The 19,065-nt window shown below is 34.2% G+C and overlaps 4 protein-coding genes across 4 annotated transcripts; 3 read left to right on the forward strand and 1 right to left on the reverse strand.

The window, feature by feature from the left end:
• On the forward strand, positions 1,002 to 5,785 carry LOC18599796 (replication factor C subunit 3). The gene is made up of 11 exons (XM_007029919.2): positions 1,002 to 1,179; positions 1,303 to 1,413; positions 1,743 to 1,775; positions 2,219 to 2,387; positions 2,663 to 2,844; positions 3,065 to 3,201; positions 3,337 to 3,435; positions 3,750 to 3,819; positions 3,892 to 3,966; positions 4,686 to 4,731; positions 5,367 to 5,785. The coding sequence occupies exons 1-11, from the start codon at positions 1,096 to 1,098 to the stop codon at positions 5,423 to 5,425; spliced, it is 1,065 nt and encodes a 354-aa protein (XP_007029981.1). The 5' UTR covers positions 1,002 to 1,095; the 3' UTR covers positions 5,426 to 5,785.
• On the forward strand, positions 6,456 to 9,266 carry LOC18599797 (microfibrillar-associated protein 1). The gene is made up of 3 exons (XM_007029921.2): positions 6,456 to 6,568; positions 6,672 to 7,917; positions 8,842 to 9,266. Exons 2-3 carry the CDS (start codon positions 6,728 to 6,730, stop codon positions 8,954 to 8,956), a joined length of 1,305 nt encoding a protein of 434 aa, XP_007029983.2. The 5' UTR covers positions 6,456 to 6,568; positions 6,672 to 6,727; the 3' UTR covers positions 8,957 to 9,266.
• LOC18599798 lies at positions 11,108 to 12,686 on the forward strand. Its single transcript, XM_007029922.2, has 4 exons — positions 11,108 to 11,215; positions 11,518 to 11,752; positions 11,841 to 11,896; positions 12,475 to 12,686. Exons 1-4 carry the CDS (start codon positions 11,165 to 11,167, stop codon positions 12,643 to 12,645), a joined length of 513 nt encoding a protein of 170 aa, XP_007029984.2. The 5' UTR covers positions 11,108 to 11,164; the 3' UTR covers positions 12,646 to 12,686.
• Positions 12,717 to 18,781, reverse strand: LOC18599799 (cationic amino acid transporter 2, vacuolar). Its single transcript, XM_007029923.2, has 14 exons — positions 18,318 to 18,781; positions 17,458 to 17,659; positions 17,148 to 17,232; positions 16,860 to 17,000; positions 16,658 to 16,776; positions 16,492 to 16,588; positions 16,217 to 16,389; positions 16,053 to 16,119; positions 15,296 to 15,454; positions 14,557 to 14,824; positions 14,031 to 14,139; positions 13,488 to 13,600; positions 13,313 to 13,388; positions 12,717 to 13,143 (listed from the first exon to the last, which is right to left on the reverse strand). The coding sequence occupies exons 1-14, from the start codon at positions 18,475 to 18,477 to the stop codon at positions 12,990 to 12,992; spliced, it is 1,923 nt and encodes a 640-aa protein (XP_007029985.2). The 5' UTR covers positions 18,478 to 18,781; the 3' UTR covers positions 12,717 to 12,989.

Raw genomic sequence — 19,065 nt, forward strand, 5'->3', positions numbered from 1 at the left:
TATTTTTTATTATATTTAATTAAATTTTTGTATTTTTTTATTTTGATTTATATAAGTTTTTATGATTAATTGTTTTTAATCATTTGTCATTTATGTCACATAGTGATGATGTGGAATATTAAAATATCATAATGGATAATAAAATAATTTGTCAGTGAAAAATAATGAGATGTGGAAAACTAAGGTGTTGTAATGGATAATAAAATTATTTGTTAGCGTAGAATAATGAGATGTTATAATAAATAATAAAATGATGTATTGGTATGGGATGATGATATTGTTAATTGATATTTTTATCTTACGCATCAACGTCATATAGTATAAAAAAATTATAAATTATTTGAACAAATGATATTTAATCGATAGTTAATTATAAGAGTTTATTAACTTAAAATAAAAATATAAAAATTTAATTAAATATAATAAAAAATAATTAATTATTTAAATAATTTAAAATTTTTTTAAATCTTTGATAAAAAAATGATAAAAGGAGAAATTATCTTATTATAGGTTTCAAAAATTACTAGTATATAATGAAGAATTAAAAATCATTACAATAAATCTCTGTAAAAAGAAAAAATAAGTAGACCAATGTAAATGGTACATAATTAGTAACGAGGACTTTATCATATCAACGAAAAATTCAAATCATTTAGATTTGATCTAACAATTTTAATTTTATAAATATATCTCTCATTTTGATTATTTGGTTAAAATGAACATCACAAGAAGAGTTTCTTTATTTTACTGATAAAATGATAGAAAGGGTCTATTTATGTAACAAATCCTAATAAAAATTAACAAATTATTTTTTTTAACTTTATTTAATTTTCATATAAATTATATTGATTTGTCATCTATTCACTCTCAATGTGTAAAGAACGGAATGGAGGCCAAAGTCCAAACCAAAAACAGTTTATTTTCCTAAATTATAATATTTCAATTGACATAACAATTTCTTTTCTTTAGTTTTTCCACTATATAAAGCCCAGCCCTCCTCTCCCTACTTATTTCCCGCCACTTTCTCTCTTTCTTCGTACTGTCTCTCGTTTCCTCTTTCACTCAGATAAGCAAAAACAAGGAAAATTCTGAAAGATGTTGTGGGTAGATAAATACAGACCCAAAACCCTAGACCAAGTTATGGTTCATCAAGACATTGCCCAAAATCTCAAAAAATTGGTACCAATTTTTTTTGTTTACTTCTTTAAATACAATTCTATTTAGTTTTAAATGCCTAATTTTTTTTCTTTTTTCTCTTTAATTGTTTCAATTAATGGGTTTTTTTTTTCTCGAATTAAACAGGTTACAGAGCAAGATTGCCCACATTTACTCTTCTATGGGCCATCTGGGTCTGGCAAGAAAACCCTAATTATGGCTCTTCTTAGACAGATCTTTGGTTCCAGTGCTGAAAAGGTCTACTTTTTTATTTTATATATTTTTAGAAAAAAATTTTCATTTTTTCACATTTTGACCCAATTTTGGTTTTTTTGTTAATTAATGCTTTGTTAAGTGGAGAAAATTTTAAGTACGATGATGAAATTTGAGGTCATTGAAATGTTATGAATTGTGAACAAAATGAATAAACGGGAAAATAATTTCTTTTTTGAGTTTTAAGTAGGCCTTTTCATGGAATTGAGAAAGGAATGTATATCGAGCTGTTTTAGATTGAACTAATGATTTTCTCTATTTTCTGGTTTTTCTTATATTTTAACTGAGGGTTTTTTTTTTTTTTTTGGCTGCAGGTGAAAGTGGAGAATAGGAATTGGAAAATTGATGTAAGTCTCACATTTGATGACATGTATATCAAAAGTTTTTAATATGGTTAAAAGGTTTTTCATTCTACTGTCAGGTTGGTAAACAATTGTGGAATTTCTTATTTAGTTTCTTTAGCATTTTGAAAATCAGTTTTTAAATGCCTATGAAGGGATGAAACTTGTTTAAATGTTTTAGTACTTGTTTCTTCTCACCTTCTTCTTCTTCTTGAAAAGTTTGAAAAAAAAAAAGATATAAATACTGATTTTAATGGGAAACTTGCTCAATGGTTCAGGAGACCTTTATACTTGTTTTTAAATTTACTGTTAATTATTTGGTATGCTGCAGAATGGAGCTTATTGTTTGTTGAGCATTCATAATCAATACCATTATTAATTTGTATCTCTGCACTGTTTCTCCCTTCATGTCTCTAACTTGGCACCGCCTTCTTTCAATTTCATTTCAGATTGGAAGCAGAACCATTGATCTGGAGTTGACCACATTATCAAGCACCAACCATGTGGAGTTGAGTCCAAGTGATGTAGGCTTTCAGGACAGATATGTAGTTCAAGAGATAATTAAAGAAATGGCTAAGAATAGACCAATTGACACCAAGGGGAGAAAAGGATATAAAGGTAATTCTGATAATTGATTTCTTTCCCCTCTAAATAAACCCCAGTTAGAAGTATTTCTCTTTTCTAGAATCTGGTGTTCAAATATGTCTTGAAAGGAGCGCCAAATATGTATCTGTACTAGTTCACCGGACTTAACGTTCATTTATGTTTCCCTTCATGTTTATAACATCTTCTTGATGCTCCTTTCAAGTTGGTGGGTTTGTTTCTCTTTTTAAAATCAGAGTAATTGTATATAATTTCACCATTATTCTGACATGATCTCTTATGAGTGTCAGTGTTAGTACTCAATGAAGTTGACAAGCTTTCAAGACAAGCCCAACATTCTCTTCGAAGAACAATGGAGAAGTATAGTGCTTCTTGCCGGCTAATTTTGTGCTGTAATAGTTCTTCAAAAGTCACTGAGGCCATCCGTTCTCGTTGTCTGAATATCCGAGTAAATGCACCTTCAGAAGAGCAGGTTGGGAAATTTTATTGTTTTTTATTCATAGTTGACAGGATACATGAATAAATTCAGTGGCACATTCCTTAAAGTCTTTGCCACCATATTATAAAAGGTTGTCACCACAAGACTTATGATGTTTAATACTCATGTTATTTTCCATGAAAGAATCTTCGTTCTCTCCCTGTCTGGCTTCTTATGGTGAATTGACTTGTTTCCGTGGAATTCTCTATGTTAGATTATTAAGGTGTTGGAGTTTGTTGGAAAGAAAGAAGGGTTGCAACTTCCATCTGGTTTTGCAGCTCGCATTGCAGAAAAGACAAATCGGAGTTTAAGAAGAGCTATATTGTCATTTGAGACTTGCCGCGTTCAACAGTTAAGCTCCTTGTTACCTTTTAGAGATAATTTTGGTGTCATGGAAACCAGCTTGGTTGTTTTCATCAGATTACCTAAGAAAACAACGTAGGAGACTTCCTTATATCTGTGTTTCATGTTGTTTCCTGATTATAGGTACCCTTTCACAAGCAGCCAAGCAATTCCACCAATGGATTGGGAGGAATATATATCCGAAATAGCAACTGACATAATGAAGGAGCAGAGCCCTAAAAGGTTTGTTTTTTATGCGGCTTATACTATATAAGTGTTCTGTTAGTAAAATTGCTGCAAGAATTACATAATTCTTTGAAGTTTTAATACATTTTTGGTTAGTGCATTAGTTAGTCAGTTGCTTAAAGTGCAGCAACTGCTGAATTTCTGCCCTAAAAGATATTAGAGGTTTTATATATTTCTCGTTTCTTAAAAAAGAGAAAGCAGATCTACTTGGAAGGATGTGTAAAAGTGGGTGAGGAAATAAAATGTCCTTTGTTGTAGTTTTCTATGGACCTGCTTCAAACTTTTTATTTAACCTTTCTTTTATGCTATAGGCTGTTTCAGGTTCGAGGGAAGGTATATGAATTGCTTATTAATTGTATCCCTCCAGAGATAATTTTGAAGGTAAATACAGCCCCGCAATATGTAGTAGCTTGATTCTTTCTCCAATTAAAGTGTTTTTCATCACTGTCTCAGAGGCTCCTTCATGAATTATTGAAGAAATTGGATGCAGAACTAAAGCATGAGATCTGCCATTGGGCTGCATATTATGTAAGTTCGCTAGTGTTTCTTATCTCACCCGCTTTATGGTGGCTGTTGTTCCTTTCACTTCTGTTGGACCAGGCAGTCTGTTTTACTTTTCTCTGACTAACCATAAATATCTTATTGCTTTTTGGTCAATATGACTGATTATCACATTTTGCTTTATAGCTAAGGATCGTTGGCATATTGAGCTCAATTCTCTACTCAATTCCTTGACCTTCACAACAAGCCAATCTTCTGACACCCTTGGATGTTTCCCTCCAATGTGCAAACCCCAAAATGAAAGAATAAAAGAGAAAGAATGTCGTTTCCATCATACATTCATGCTGTTATTAAATTGCAAATTTTGAAAAATGAATTGGGGAGACATTAAAAAATCACATAATTTACACCTAAACTCTTTTCTTACTGGTCCAAATTGTGATTGGTTATGCTTGGAATGGGTTCTGCCTATCACAAGTGGTGCATTACAAACTGCCATGAGGTGTTTGGTGGAAGTTCCAATTTAACGTGAAGGAGTGACAATTTTCCATATATGTAAATCTCGGGAATATACTAGCGGTGAGCTAAGATATTCTTAAGATGAGACCTGATGCTATGTTCTACAGACAATGCTGAAATTCATGAGGCTTCAACCTGCTTAATAGAAGAAATGCCACTGAATTTAACTCGTGCTCTATTTTGTTTGTACTAATATCTTAACTCCTCAATTTCTTTTACTTTTACAGGAACATAGGATGCGTCTTGGACAGAAAGCCATCTTTCACATTGAAGGTACATAAAACTTTCTGTGTTAGTATTGACCAAGTTCTTATTTCATTTGTTGAAATCACTAAATTGTCCTTGGAGCAAGATTGATGTTTGTGAATGGGAGAGCAAATTTTGGTTCTACCTAGCCTTCAACTTTCCTAAAACAAAAATCTCAATGGATTGGGATTGGTATACTGTTGTCTACATCAGATTGCAGCATCACAGCATGTTTCCTTGAAATTTTCTTGGGCTAATTTTGTCATTCTTTCAATGATATGCTGCCTATATTTTTACACCAATGTGAACTTTAGCACAAGATTGAATGTAGTTTCTCACTCCCTTGTAGAGACATTCTTTTACAATTTTAAGAGTTTATCCAATTGTGTGTAGGCTTGGAAATGACAAAGAGTTGGCTGAATTGTAAAACTAAGATGACTGATAGCCTATCTACTATCAGTATCTTATTTTAGCGGTCAAGATATCAATATTTGGTTGATAGAGATGTCTTTGAAAATATTCCAATTGTTTGACTGCTTTATTTGTCTCCTTTCTGATATTTGCAAAGAGTGAACGCCTAGGCAGCTGCACAACACAAGTCTTGGGCTGTTTTCTTTTGATCAATTTTGTTCTTATGTTGTTTTTCTTGATTAATTTTGTAGCATTTGTTGCCAAGTTCATGAGCATTTACAAGGCTTTCTTGATTGCAACCTTCGGCTGAAGAATAAACCAGCATCTCGCCAGGTGATCTTTAAACGCCATTTTGCAGAACCTGGCAGAATCTGGTTATCAAGTTTCCAGCGCCCTATTGAGTCAGCTTGTCATTTTGTTCTCGAACTGTGTTTTATGACCTGTTGGCATTCTTGTTCTCATGACGAACGAGCTTCACTTGCACTTCTCTTGTCTTCTCACCTTTCCATATGATCTTCAGTTACCTTGTTGTCAGTTCAACTTTTTCTTGTGCTTCACTTTCCATGACATGGACATGATCTGACAGATAGTGGAACTGATTCCAGTTGTAACAATAATTGTGAGGTGCAAGTAGTAACTTGCAAAATGAAGGGAGATTTCTCAAACAAAAGTCATACACAAGATTTCCATAACAAGAAGCATATAAAATTCGAGGTTTGAGAAGGGTACGATGAGAGTTATGTGTTAAGAGAGGAAAAAAAAATTATTTATTGACGAGGATGGCATTTTGTGTGGGATTGACATCATATAAAAATTATACATTATCGATATATATATATATATATTTTGAACCATTATTTGAATTATATAAAATTATTTTTTAATTATTTTATTATTTAATCATGTTCTAAATAAAAAAATAAAAATTTTAAAAAATAATTTTTGTTAAAAGCTAATAGTTTAAATTGTACGCTTGCATTTATTATTTGGCCTTTCTAATCACATCATTCACGATTATAATTATTGTACTAACATCACATGTAAATAAGTGTATTTTTCAAAAAAAAATAAATAAAAAGGTCCTTTTTATTTTTATGATGAAAAATAAATAAATAAAAAAGTCCTTTCAAACATGGACTTTAGGCTGCCTAGCCCATATAATTTGTAAAGGTCATTTCCTCCTACTCTCATTGGTTTTCTTTTCTTTTCTTTTTTTTTTTTTTGCTAATACCATTTTTTTTCTAATTTACAGTCGTTGGTTATACCATTAATTTTATTGAATAAAATCATCAAAATGTTCAAAAATATTTTATTTATTTACACGTGGTATATTTGTTTTACCCAATCCATAGAGGTCAGGTTTTCTTTTAGCTTATAAAGTAATTTCCCTTCCCGATCACCATTTGTTTATTTCTCTGAAATCCATTTCTCCATCGGAAAAGCTCGCCTTCAGGTAATTCGATTTTAGGGTTTCGATCATGATTTGCTGCCGGAATTTCATATGTTTTGTGTTTCTTTATCATTTTCTTTAATTATTTCCTTCTTTTCCTCTGCAGTTTGTCGTTTGGTTACTAAGAAAGCGTAGGAAAACCAGAAAGAAGAGGAAAAAAAAATGTCGGTCACGGCAGGTGTTAGTGATACTATAATAGCAATTAGGGATAAACTTAGGGGAAAAATTGGACAAACAAAAGTTAAAAGATACTGGCCTGGGAAAGCTCCTGAGTGGGCTGACGATGCCGATGAAGATGGCGATATTAGGATGGCTAGGGCTGTTGCTTTAGAAAAAGCATTTCCTAGTCGTGATGATTCAGATGTTGTTAGAAAAGATGATCCTAGGTTACGTCGTTTGGCTGAGAGTAGGATTGATAATAGGGATGAAATTAGGGCTGATCATAGACGTATTAGGCAAGCAGAGATTGTGTCTACGGAGGAGGAGGAGAATAGGAGGAATGAAGGGGTGGAGGCAGAGGAAGAAGATGAGGATGCCTTGGAGGAGAGGAGGAGAAGGATTAGGGAGAAGTTGCTTCAGAGGGAACAAGAGGAAACGGCATTGTTGGAGGAGGAGGAGGAGGAAGAAGAAGTGGAGGAAGAAGAGGAGGAAGAGTCGGAGTACGAGACAGATTCGGAAGAGGAACATACGGGGATTGCAATGGTGAAGCCGGTTTTTGTGCCAAAGTCAGAGAGAGATACGATAGCTGAGCGTGAACGGTTGGAGGCAGAAGAACGGGCCATTGAGGAGGCGGAGAAGAGGAAGTTGGAACATAGGAAGGTTGAGACGAGGCAAATTGTGGTTGAGAAGATTAGGGAGGATGAAGAGATTCAGAAGAATATGGAATTGGAGGCGAATGTGGCTGATGTGGATACTGATGATGAGGTCAATGAGGCAGAGGAGTATGAAGCTTGGAAGGCAAGAGAGATTGCTAGGATTAAGAGGGATAGAGAGGAAAGGGAAGCAATGATAAAGGAGAAGGAAGAGATTGAGAAGGTTAGAAATATGACAGAGGAAGAGAGGCGGGAATGGGAGAGGAAGAATCCGAAACCTGCTCCACCACCTAAGCAAAAGTGGAAGTTTATGCAGAAGTATTACCACAAGGGTGCTTTCTTCCAGGCAGAAGCTGATGATCCTGCTGCAGCTGTTGGAGCAGACAATATTTATCACCGTGATTTCTCTGGCCCAACAGGTGAGGACAAGATGGACAAGACCATATTGCCTAAGGTCATGCAGGTCAAGCATTTCGGTCGTAGTGGCAGAACCAAATGGACCCATCTTGTCAATGAGGATACAACTGATTGGAACAATCCGTATGTTCTCCTTAATTCTCTCTTTTTATCTCTTCCAAATTGATATTCTCTTAAAAGGTTAATTTCTTCGATGTTTTATATTAAGTCTTGCAGAAGAAGTCACCATTCTATACTTCCAGCTTAGTTATCTTCAGTCTAAAGTGGCTTATAATTTGTTGAATATGCCGTAAGCATTTTATATTAACTGAAGAACAGAGTCAGAGTGAACAGTATCAATGAATATAATTTATGGCTTGAAGGATGAAGTGTTAATTTTTAGTAACTAAAGCTTGTTTCTAGGAGGCACAGCAAAGAAACTTTGATGGAATTTATATCATATTTGCTGGTTTGTTTACTCTAATTTTTCACATCTGGGATGAGTTGTTCTGGTTTTGTTGGGTGCACAGAATTCTGTAGAAGATATTATTGGCTTCTTTTTAGTTGCAATTTTGATGCTGTATCAGTCTTTTGGAAAGTATTAATCCACTCATATTGAATTTCTTCATACTCCATATGACACTTCTTGCCTCAAATTCCTCCATTTTGAATGATGCTAGTTAACATGCATGAAGTAAATCTGCTTAGTTTCTGACATGATCATCTGAACTGAAATTTAGCATGCCGCAAGTTGAACGGTATAATCAATAAAAAGAACAGGTACAGAAGCAGGGAATAGTAGATAATGAGTATGCTTCCTATCAATCAATTAAATCTTTTATTTGAAGAAAATAATCTCTAGAATGGCCCTAAAATTGTAATTTCATGGATGTGTGGGATTTGAACCCTAGAGATATGCCCTTTAAACATTTGATATGGCTGATGTTACTCTTTTGCATAACCTCTAAAGATAAGCATGTTTAAAGCCAAAAAGAATAAAATGTGATTTTAGCTTTGGTAGCTATATTCCTAACAAACCTTGACTTAAATTGTTTGGCTTTTGTGCAGATGGACATACAATGATCCTCTTCGGGCAAAATACAATGCAAAAATGGCAGCCGTGAATGCCCCTGTAGCTAAACCAAAAGGAAGCAAGAAGTTGAAGGATTGGGAATCAAAATGATACTACTAGTTTTTGTCCGTCATTCGGTTGGAGTCATCTTTTCCTTCTTTGATGGCTTGGCATCTTTCTTCACCAAAGTTCCATGGGGTTCATGCTTATGTTTGGCCTCTGAAATAGGTATGTAGGACTTTTTACTGATCATGGCTTTGGGATTTGCCTCCTAACGCTGGAGAAACTGGATGTATAATGAAGTAAAATTAACAAATTGATTTCCTGAGTTAGCTCCAGTTTCAGCATGTACTTCAGTTGGTGAATATCAGCAGAAAAATTTGCATAAACCAAATATTATATCATTTCTTTTTGGGGACCATTGTTTTGGTACTAGCAGATGATGAATTCATATCATCAATGATTGTAAGAAAAAAAAAAACAAGCTTTAAAGAGATGTTTTAATGTGAAAGAAAATGAAAAAATGCATGCAAGTAATTAATTAAAATAAAGAAAAGCATGATTTAGTACAATTGATACAATCATATATATTTATGGAGAAATTAATATTAGATACCAATTCTCTCTCTTTATTCCTATAAATTCAGGCCACCAGAATTGGAAAACTCATGTAAAAGGCAAACAAACAATTGTCCTAAAAGTAAAACAAAAGATTGAAAAAAAGCAAGGAAATTGATCCAAATATGATATTGGAATTTGAGGTTAGTAAGGAGTTGTATTTATTTAGAATTAGGTCTCCCCATTACAAGAAAGAAGACTTGAAGATTGAAGTAGAAGACAAAGCATTGCTCAAGGTAAGTGGGGGGAACAAGGATCAAAGGCTTTGCTACTTTTGTGCTAAGTATCGACTCCCCAGAGATGCCGACCAGGATCAGATCATGGTTTCCAGTGTTTCTGTCGACAATAGTTATTTCACTATCATTACATTTCCAAGGATGTTGGAAGGAGTTGATCTTCATCTCAGATTATGATCCTAACTACTACATGCTTAGGTTTTTCTTTTTATTATTTGTCAAAAAGAATTTGTGGCCCCAACATAAAGTATAAGTTATATTTAAATGTCTACAATATTAGTCTTGGAAATAAAACCCGAAATATGTATCCATTCACGCATCGTTCTAAATTAATTTGGTGATATTATGGATAATAAATTCCACCCTATTAATACGAAGAATATCAGGCAAGAGATTTTTTATCTTTTCAAATGTTTTAGTAAAGGCTTTGAAGTCAAACCCAAAAGCCAAAAATTGCTAAATCGGCCACTATGGAACCCAATTGTGAGATAACTCGATAATCATATTGTTGTAGAATTATTTTGTCAAGTTTTGGGAAGAGAGAGGATTTCAAGATTGAAATTGAAGATTATAATGAATTTCTCAGAATAATTGGAAAAAATAAAATAAAGATCATATTTTTTGCCATATTTTTGTTAAGCATCGTCTTCCCAAGCATGGTGATAATAATCAAGTCGGTTTCCATTGACAATAATGGCATTTTAACTAAATCTCCAAAAATGTTAGAGAGAAATAATATTAGACCTGATAATTTTGGACATAACACGAGAAGATACGGGTTAAACAAATTTTGGGTTTACTCTTAACGTGTTTCGTGTCAAACACGACAAACACGTTTAAACACATTTAGTTAATCGTGTTATCTTGTTTAAATGTATATACGTGTTTAAACGTATATACTTGACACGTTTATTAATCTATTAAATATTAATAATTAAATATTATTTTAACCTTATATAAATAATTTTAAATAATTATTTGATGTGTATTTTAACCTTATATATGATAATGAATTTTATATATGTTATTTATATTAAATTTTATTATATTTGATGTTATTATTATTATTATTTTGTTATAATTATTTTAATAATTATAGTTTTTAAATTTAAATAATAAAATTATATTTAATTGTAAATAATTTTATTTAATCGTGTTAAACGTGTTATTAATCGTGTCGTGTCGTATATTGACACATTTAATAAACGTGTTAATCATATCGTGTCGTGTTACATATGTATTAAACGTGTCATATTCATGTTTAGTTTTAACGTATTTCGTGTCTGACACGTTTAAGATATAAGAACTCGAATTGTCATGTTATTATTTTTTATATTTATATTTATTTTGGAAGAGTATTGGGCTAGATTTCAGCCTTAATGGGCTTATTTCAAGCCCAGATCTTTAATAAGCTTATATAAAACTGGCGTCACGTTGTCTTTCCACCAGTTCTTGCCTCTCTCCCATGGCGGAGGAATTTGCTGAAGAAGTCAATAATTCTCTACAGCCTCCTCCAGTAACTCCCTCATTTCTCTCTCTTTACTTTAAACTTCTATATGTATTTATCTTATTATGTATATATGTTCATGTTCGCGGATCGATGCTGGCAGTGGTGGGATGGGCAATTGTCTCTCATAATTCTGAAACTGATTGAATTTTTGAATCTTGATACTAGTTTATCAATGGGGTTAATCAATTCTCAGCAGCTGTTCTGTAAATAAACAATTCATATGTTGAATTAACCTTGTTCTAAATTTCGGGAAGTAGTGAAAATGATTTGATTTTTTTATTCTTGAATTGCTTATGCTGAATATGCAGTTTGTGGAGGTAATATGCAAAAGTTCTGGTAAGAAATCCCGGTTTGCCGCCGGCACCAAGGCGGGATTTGCAGTGTCATTGATAAATAGAAAGTTGGATATTGGAAATCCTTTTGCTTTGCATATTGAAGCAGTTAAACAAGGGGAGGAACCCATTAGTTTTGGCCCTGATGCAGTTCTTGTGAATTATGGCAATGGCTGGAAGTTGCAGACAGTTACTGAAGCGGATTTTCCCGGTAACTAAGTCTTATCAACTCAAACTATAGTGTGGTTTTGAATGTTGCAATCAAGTAGGTTCTGATTCTTGTCTATTTTTTGGTATAGGCACAAGAAAAGGGGAAGGTTTTCGGCCGGTTTCAGCACAGATCCCTATTGTAAAGGTAATAACTTCTCTGGATGGAAGTCTGGCAGAAAGTTCTGGTATCTGTTCATGAGAGGAACAAACGAACTATCATAAGTCATAAACTAAAAGACCTGAAGAGGAAACTGGTCACCCTATTCTTAGGTTCCCTATGACTATGAGACAGTCTAGTTTAAGGATTACATGTCTGCATTATCTGTAAAATTTACATTTTCAGTTGCATACCACAACCTGCAATCATTCCATTAGATCGCTGTTCTGAATTATAGTAAACGGATGTGTTGCAAAAAGTAAATGCCAAATGGAAAACCTTCCAGAATGTGATGACTACAGTTGCTCCTACCTCATGATGTGTTTCCCATTACCGGGAACCTACCTAAAGGCTAACTGGTATTGCTAAAAATTTGGGGTCGTCGCTTGTTAACAATTTATATATCTTAAACAAAGTAGTTTTGTTCATCATCTATATTGATATCTTTATTCATTTCCTCTATTGAAATACACTAGGGCTCATGATGCTTTATCTTTCTCCTGCATGTAAAGGTTTCATTTCATGACTTGGCTGATATATTTACGTCTTTGTTTTCAATGTAACAGCACTTTGATGGCTCACATTCTACAAAGAGGACTTCAAAACCAGGAATCAGTTTTCTCTACATTGCCAAAATACTGTTGGCTTTTGTTTTGATGTTTGTGTTGGCTGGAATTTTGATGCTGGGTCTTGAGAATCTTCCTAGACTAATTCTGTTTATAAACTCATCCATGTAATTACTTTGTCATCTATGTGATTGATTTCTGGAAAGGCTAAAGTAAAAGTTATTGAGAGGGAGAGAGGGAAATTCATCTTCAATTTGCTGATTATTTACATTTTTGAACATGCATTTTCCCATCCTTAGGAAATATGTGCTATACAAACAAGGGACTGATTTTAGGTCATCAGTCAATAGATTACATATCCTTAATAATTGGGGACAACAAATACTACAAGCATACAACATTGAGATTTTTTTCTCCGAAACTAAGGCCAACAAGCATTGGTGCAAAAAAAATCCACATTTTTCCTTATATTTTTTCCTTCTTCCTTAAGGAGAAATTTTCCATTCATGCTGCAACTATGCCAAAGAGTCTCCAGAGCGATAAATTTCATCGGCATGAGCTGCAGGCACATAGACTGCATCCAGCAGCGAGCTGTGGGTTCGACCATAGAAAACGTAAACAAGAAACCCCAATACGAGCCATACAGAAACCCGAGCCCATGTGGCAGCACTGACAATTGCAAAGAACATAATATGAGAACAACGCAAATGAAAAGGGTTTAGCCATTTGATGGTAGCATACTTCTGATGAATTCTGGAAGACCAAATCAGGAGCATCCAAAGACCATGTGAAAATAGGAGAAAATAAAGAAGAATAGAACAATTTAGTCAACACTTACCCCAAATTAATGAGCAGGTAGACATTGATGAGAATGCAGGCAATTGGTAGGAGAGGAACAAAAGGGCATATGAAACCTGAATATATATCAATATTGCCTCGTAAATTAAATATGCATAAATAGATGAAATCGTGAAGATACAACCACCAGTTAAGATAGAGAGTTCAGAGCATACCTCCTGTATGTCCAAAGTTATGCCGTGCGTCATCTTGATCTAAACATGTCAGCACAATCAGACCAAACAGAAGAAGAACACCTCCAACTCCACATAACATGAAACGAAGAAGGCTAGAAGAAGATACCAACAACATCAAACCAAAAGAAAGAAAATAGATAATGGAAACATTTGAAAAGATAAAATTCAATGTAAAGATAATAAAAATAAATTCTTCAGCCATATATGCTGCAAACCACTACAAAGCTTTTCTCTGGCTATTCTTCTTTTTCAATCACAATAATATTGAATAACTAAATGGTGGACACAAACATTTCCTTGGATTTCAACTCTCTCTCTTCATTCCTATCAATGTATAACGCCAGAGCACCATAAATTTACTCTCCATCTCCCTTTTTTTTCCTGCATCAGGAAAGTATGCCACCCACTTCTGGAAACTTATGATAATGAAAAGCTTAATAATGGTCAAGAATAATAAATTGCCTCCATTCTATCCTGAATAAGGACCTCAGTAGTTCAACAATACAGACATGAACAGCCTACCTCGGAAGCCACAAACTTGAAGCTGCAAATGTAAGGCTAAATGCCCCTACACATGTTAACAATATGGTCCAGCCAGCAATTTTTCGCCTGTATTCTTCATTGAGGGTACCTGCAATAATCATTACACAGGAAAGAATCGATACCTTGGGAAATACCAGCTGATGAAAAGCATCATGGAACAAATGAATGCTACAGAGGTTTCAGGGTGGACAGGTGGCAAACTGACCCCATGCCCATATAATTTGAATTTTAGACAATGGAGATACTGTTCAATTCAATGTGGAGAAACTTCAGTCATAATGTCTAAACCAGTGAATGTGATAATTGTACACCTTGATTTGAAGTTCCAAAATATTCTATTACATAATAAGTTATCATTGTTTAGCACTTTTAAAAGCAGGGAAAAAAACCTTAAAGCACATTACTTACAGAAGCTAGTGATAAAACAAGACATGGTATACTGATTACTTAAATTATTTTATACGATATGTTTTAACAAAAAGGTGACAGAAGGCAAGAAACTTACAACTGGCTTGAGCTTCTTGCTTTTCAATAATGGGACAATCAATAGCTACATTCTTCTTGCTGAGCAAAGGCTGAGAACTACCTGTAGAAGTACTCATCTCAGGGTTTTCCCCACTAGTCACCTGAGAATCCCTACTATATCTTAGTGTCACAGAATCAATTGACTCCTGAAGTGATGACGGAAGTGGCACCTCATCTGGTGGGACATATCTAAGTATCAAGACAGAAATTGCTACCATAGTAAATGCAAGAAGTGTACCCACGCTGACCTGCAAAAGAAAGGTAACTCTTAGGAGCTCCCTATTCTAGGCATATGCATCCAAGAGCCTGTCATAAACTAGAAACTCAATCCAGAGGAGCTAGTTCGCAGAAACCACATGACATTAGTCTTTATAACAAAGCAAAAGCCTTTTCTAAAGATATAAAAAAAAAGAAAACATAAGAACAAAAACGCAGCTTTTAAAGCTGAGAAATGATCAAAACTTAAGAGTTTGTGAACAGCCTATTAATGTTGTATCACAGACTGTAAATGATCAAACAGATTATGGCAACAATCAGAGACATATCATTGTATGGTTATTAAATTTAGTTTAGACTTTAACTTAAAATGGGTCACCATAGCAACCGAAAGCACTCAAGACCTAGTAAACCACAACCATAGCGCACATTCATGGCCTGCTCCAACAGGCCCCAAAAAGAGAGAAAAAATCCAATACCAGTGGCAAGAAATGCCTACTTACCATCCCTGCCAATTGTGAAACATCCATGAAGAATGACAAGGTAGCAGCAACTATACCAGTTGTCACTGTGCTCTTGACAGGAACTTGGGAGCGTTTATTAACATCTGAAAAAAAGGATGGCAGCAATCCATCTCTAGCCATTGCCATAAGGATTCGAGGCTGAAAACAAACAATCAAGTACATTATTATTAAATAATTAAAACATGCAAAAGTAAAAATATTAAGATCTATGATCGGTCATGTAGATTATTAAGAGCTAGCATTTTACTATTTACAGATTAGGATAACGAGCAGGTATGTTGAAATTCTGACAACAAACCAGTGAAACTTTAGAAGTAATAAAAAGATTGTTGGGGGGTGGGAGAGAGAGAGAGAGAGAGGAACATAGTAATTAAAAAGTTTATACAAAATCCTTACATTAATATTTATATTTATGCAACCAACAAATTTATATCAGCAGTAAGAAATCATAATTGAATCCAAATGCTATATTGACTTTGAAAGGGATCTCTATAGTTAGTAAATCTTTTGAAGTAACATGGAATTGAACATCCACTTTGTAGTTCTCATCCTAGGTTGTGTTTAGCTCTGCAATTAGTATGATACAAGAGTTCTAATTTGAGACAATTATTTGAGAGAAAGAAATGACAGAACAGTAATGTGGATTATAAATAAGGACATTAACATCATCTTGATGGAATATTTGCAGGAATGCCAAACAATTTCACAGCTGTACCAATGAAAAATTCATATGTACCTGAGGGAGGATTGAGCCCATCAATGTTGAGCAAAGGGCAGTAACAGCTCCAACGGTTATAATGTAACTGAAATCACAAAATGAGATTCCCCGCAAGAAAAGGCTTCAGAAAACAATAAATAAATAAATAATATAAACACTTTGAATGCACCATGAATACTCACGCTGCCCATTGCATCCCATAGCTAGCAAATGCGGAAGAGATGGGGGTGTCAGGATCCATTTCATAATAGGGGACCAGACCAACAATCACAACAGAGACCAGCATGTACAACCCACAACAAATGGAGAGTGCTGTCGCGATACCCAGTGGTAAATCTCGTTGGGGATTCTTAACCTGTCATACATTATTTCAGCATGGATTTCAAATTCTTCAGGTCACTCGGAAAAGAAGACTTTAAATATAGGGCAAACTGCTATCACTAAACAAGCTATATACCTCCTCAGCAGTGCTGGCAACCGAATCAAAACCAATATATGCAAAAAAGACTGTTGCAGATCCAGCAAGCATTCCATCCACCCCAAATGGAAAATACCTATTGGACAATTAAGTTAAATAACAACTATCATACAAGGATGGAAATACAACATGAAATGCCAATTACCCAGAAGGTAGTTCGTATCCAGCCCATCCAGTCTTGAAACCCAGATAACCACCAGCTACTATCACAAAAATCATGGCACATACATTTGCGCTGGTGACAATTGCTTGTGCAAGTGTACTCTGCATGAGAGGTTTTAATTTAAGGTTACAAAGGGGTCATCACCCACACAGACAGAAAAGGAACTGAAATAAAAAGGAGATACCTCCTTGATTCCCACGCATAAGAGTCCAGTCACGACAAAAACTAGAACTGCAGCACAAGGGTCCACCACAATATCAAGCCCGGGAATATGTTGACGTGCTAGAAAAATTGGCAGACTATTTTGACCCCCAAAAAGCAAAGCCTAGATGCAAATATCAAAAGAAAATAAGCAAGTGTGCCATGTAATTAGCAAACAAAAGAAGGAAGCTCCCACCCCCACAACCCTCAAGCACCCCCATCCCCAGCCAAAAATAGGCAAAAATTAGTTGAGTAAGAAAATTCACTAAACCAGATTAGGAGAAATGCCACGAGCAACTGCTGCACCACCAATTGTATACTCCAGTATCAGAGCCCAACCAATCAACCAGGCAACGCTACAAAATGATATTACTTGTATCAGTGGCTGAAAAAAATAATAAATCTTCAAGAAGCGAGAAAGAAGAGGATTGTAACATTAGAGCCACTTTAGTATTCTTTTACCAAATGGAATGATTAACTATTATTGAAGCTAAATCCTAACTACCAACGTTTCCAATTGCAAGAACAAAGAAAAACAACAGTAATAAATGTACAAGATAAATCAAGAAATTAGAAATTACCCTTCACCAACACAAATGTATGAATAATGATAGGCACTGCCAGCAGATGGACAACGACTGGCAAGCTCAGCATAGCAAAACGCAGAGAGAGCAGCAGCAATTCCAGCTATTAGAAAAGAAATGGTAAGAGCTGGACCAGAATGCTCTCTAGCAACTGTTCCAACAAGAATATAAACTCCTGCTCCAATTGTTGATCCAACACCTAATCACAGAGCCCAAAATTCGCAATAAGCTATCTATTGTAGATATCAAAACCAAAAAGCAAACAAACAATAATCTTAAAAGTAAAAAGAACTACCATAAGCCAACTCTCTTAGAAGAAAAAGAAAATCAAACTAAACATAATTCAAAAACAAGAATTACCCAGTACATCAAAGATATCCATAAGAGGAATAAGTAAAAAAAACCAGTAATTTACAATAAAAGTGTGAATAACGATCCAAACCCATCATTAAAACCCCTACAAAATCGATATAAAACAGCTTAAAACACAAAACTCGGATAAAAATTTCCCCAAAAAGAACTAAAAAATAAAATAAATACACAGGTTGCTATATGATTAGAAACAATCAAAACACAAAAAGAAGATCAATGCTTTCCCAAAAACCATTTAAACAACACAAAACCATGAAAAAAGCAGCTAAAAACACAAATTCAGGATCAAATCACACCCCCCCCTCCCCAAATAAAGAAAAAAAGCTATCAAAATCTCCCCAAAAACAGCTAAAAACAAAGAACCAACCAAAAACAAAACAAAAACGCAAAACCAAGATCAAATTTTTCCCAAAAAACAGCTAAAACACACACAAACCCAGATCAAACCCAAAAAACTAAAAAAAAAAAAAACCGCAAAATATTACCAATTGCTATGAGATGACGAACAGTCAACTCTTTAGCCAACTGATGATGACCCAAACGCTTGGTATGAGCAGAATCCACCTGTTTTCTTCTTACAAAACTCTTTAAACCACCCCATGAAGAACCAAAACCATCTTTTTGGGAATCAACCAAAAAACCCATCAATAATTCCCACCCAAATTTATCAACTTTCCCCAATAATCAACAACAAAATTATATGAATTAATGATATTTTACAAGCTTAGCTTTTGAACAAAACAAGAAATGCTAAAAATTTACATACAATATATATTAAAAATAATAATAAACTTTATTAACAATAAAATCTGCCCCCGTGAACCCTTCCAAGATATAAATTTGGTTCAAGTACTTCGCACTTGTAATTCTTGTTGTTCTTAAAAGAGAATCAAAGCGGGCAGATTTTAGAAATATAGAGAGAGAAAAAAAATATGAATACTTTGCTTTTGTTTTGAGAAAATGAAATGTTCTGGATTTTAAAGGAGTGACTTGCTAAGGACCAAACCAAGAGGTTGGGCCGTCCGGCAATGATTGACTTTCACTATTTCAAGGATAAAAGAATACTAAAACCAATTAAACGTCACGTTTTCTTTAATAAAAATCACTTTATTTTGTAAATAAACACAAAAACCTTATTTTGTGATTTTTTTTTTAGGAAACATGAAGTCAACAAAATATCAATTGATGGAGAAAATGTCTCCATGATAATTGATCATTTCTATAGTTATATTG

This window comes from Theobroma cacao, chromosome 5 (assembly GCF_000208745.1).
Source record: "Theobroma cacao cultivar B97-61/B2 chromosome 5, Criollo_cocoa_genome_V2, whole genome shotgun sequence".
In the NCBI taxonomy this organism is placed as follows: Eukaryota; Viridiplantae; Streptophyta; class Magnoliopsida; order Malvales; family Malvaceae; genus Theobroma; species Theobroma cacao.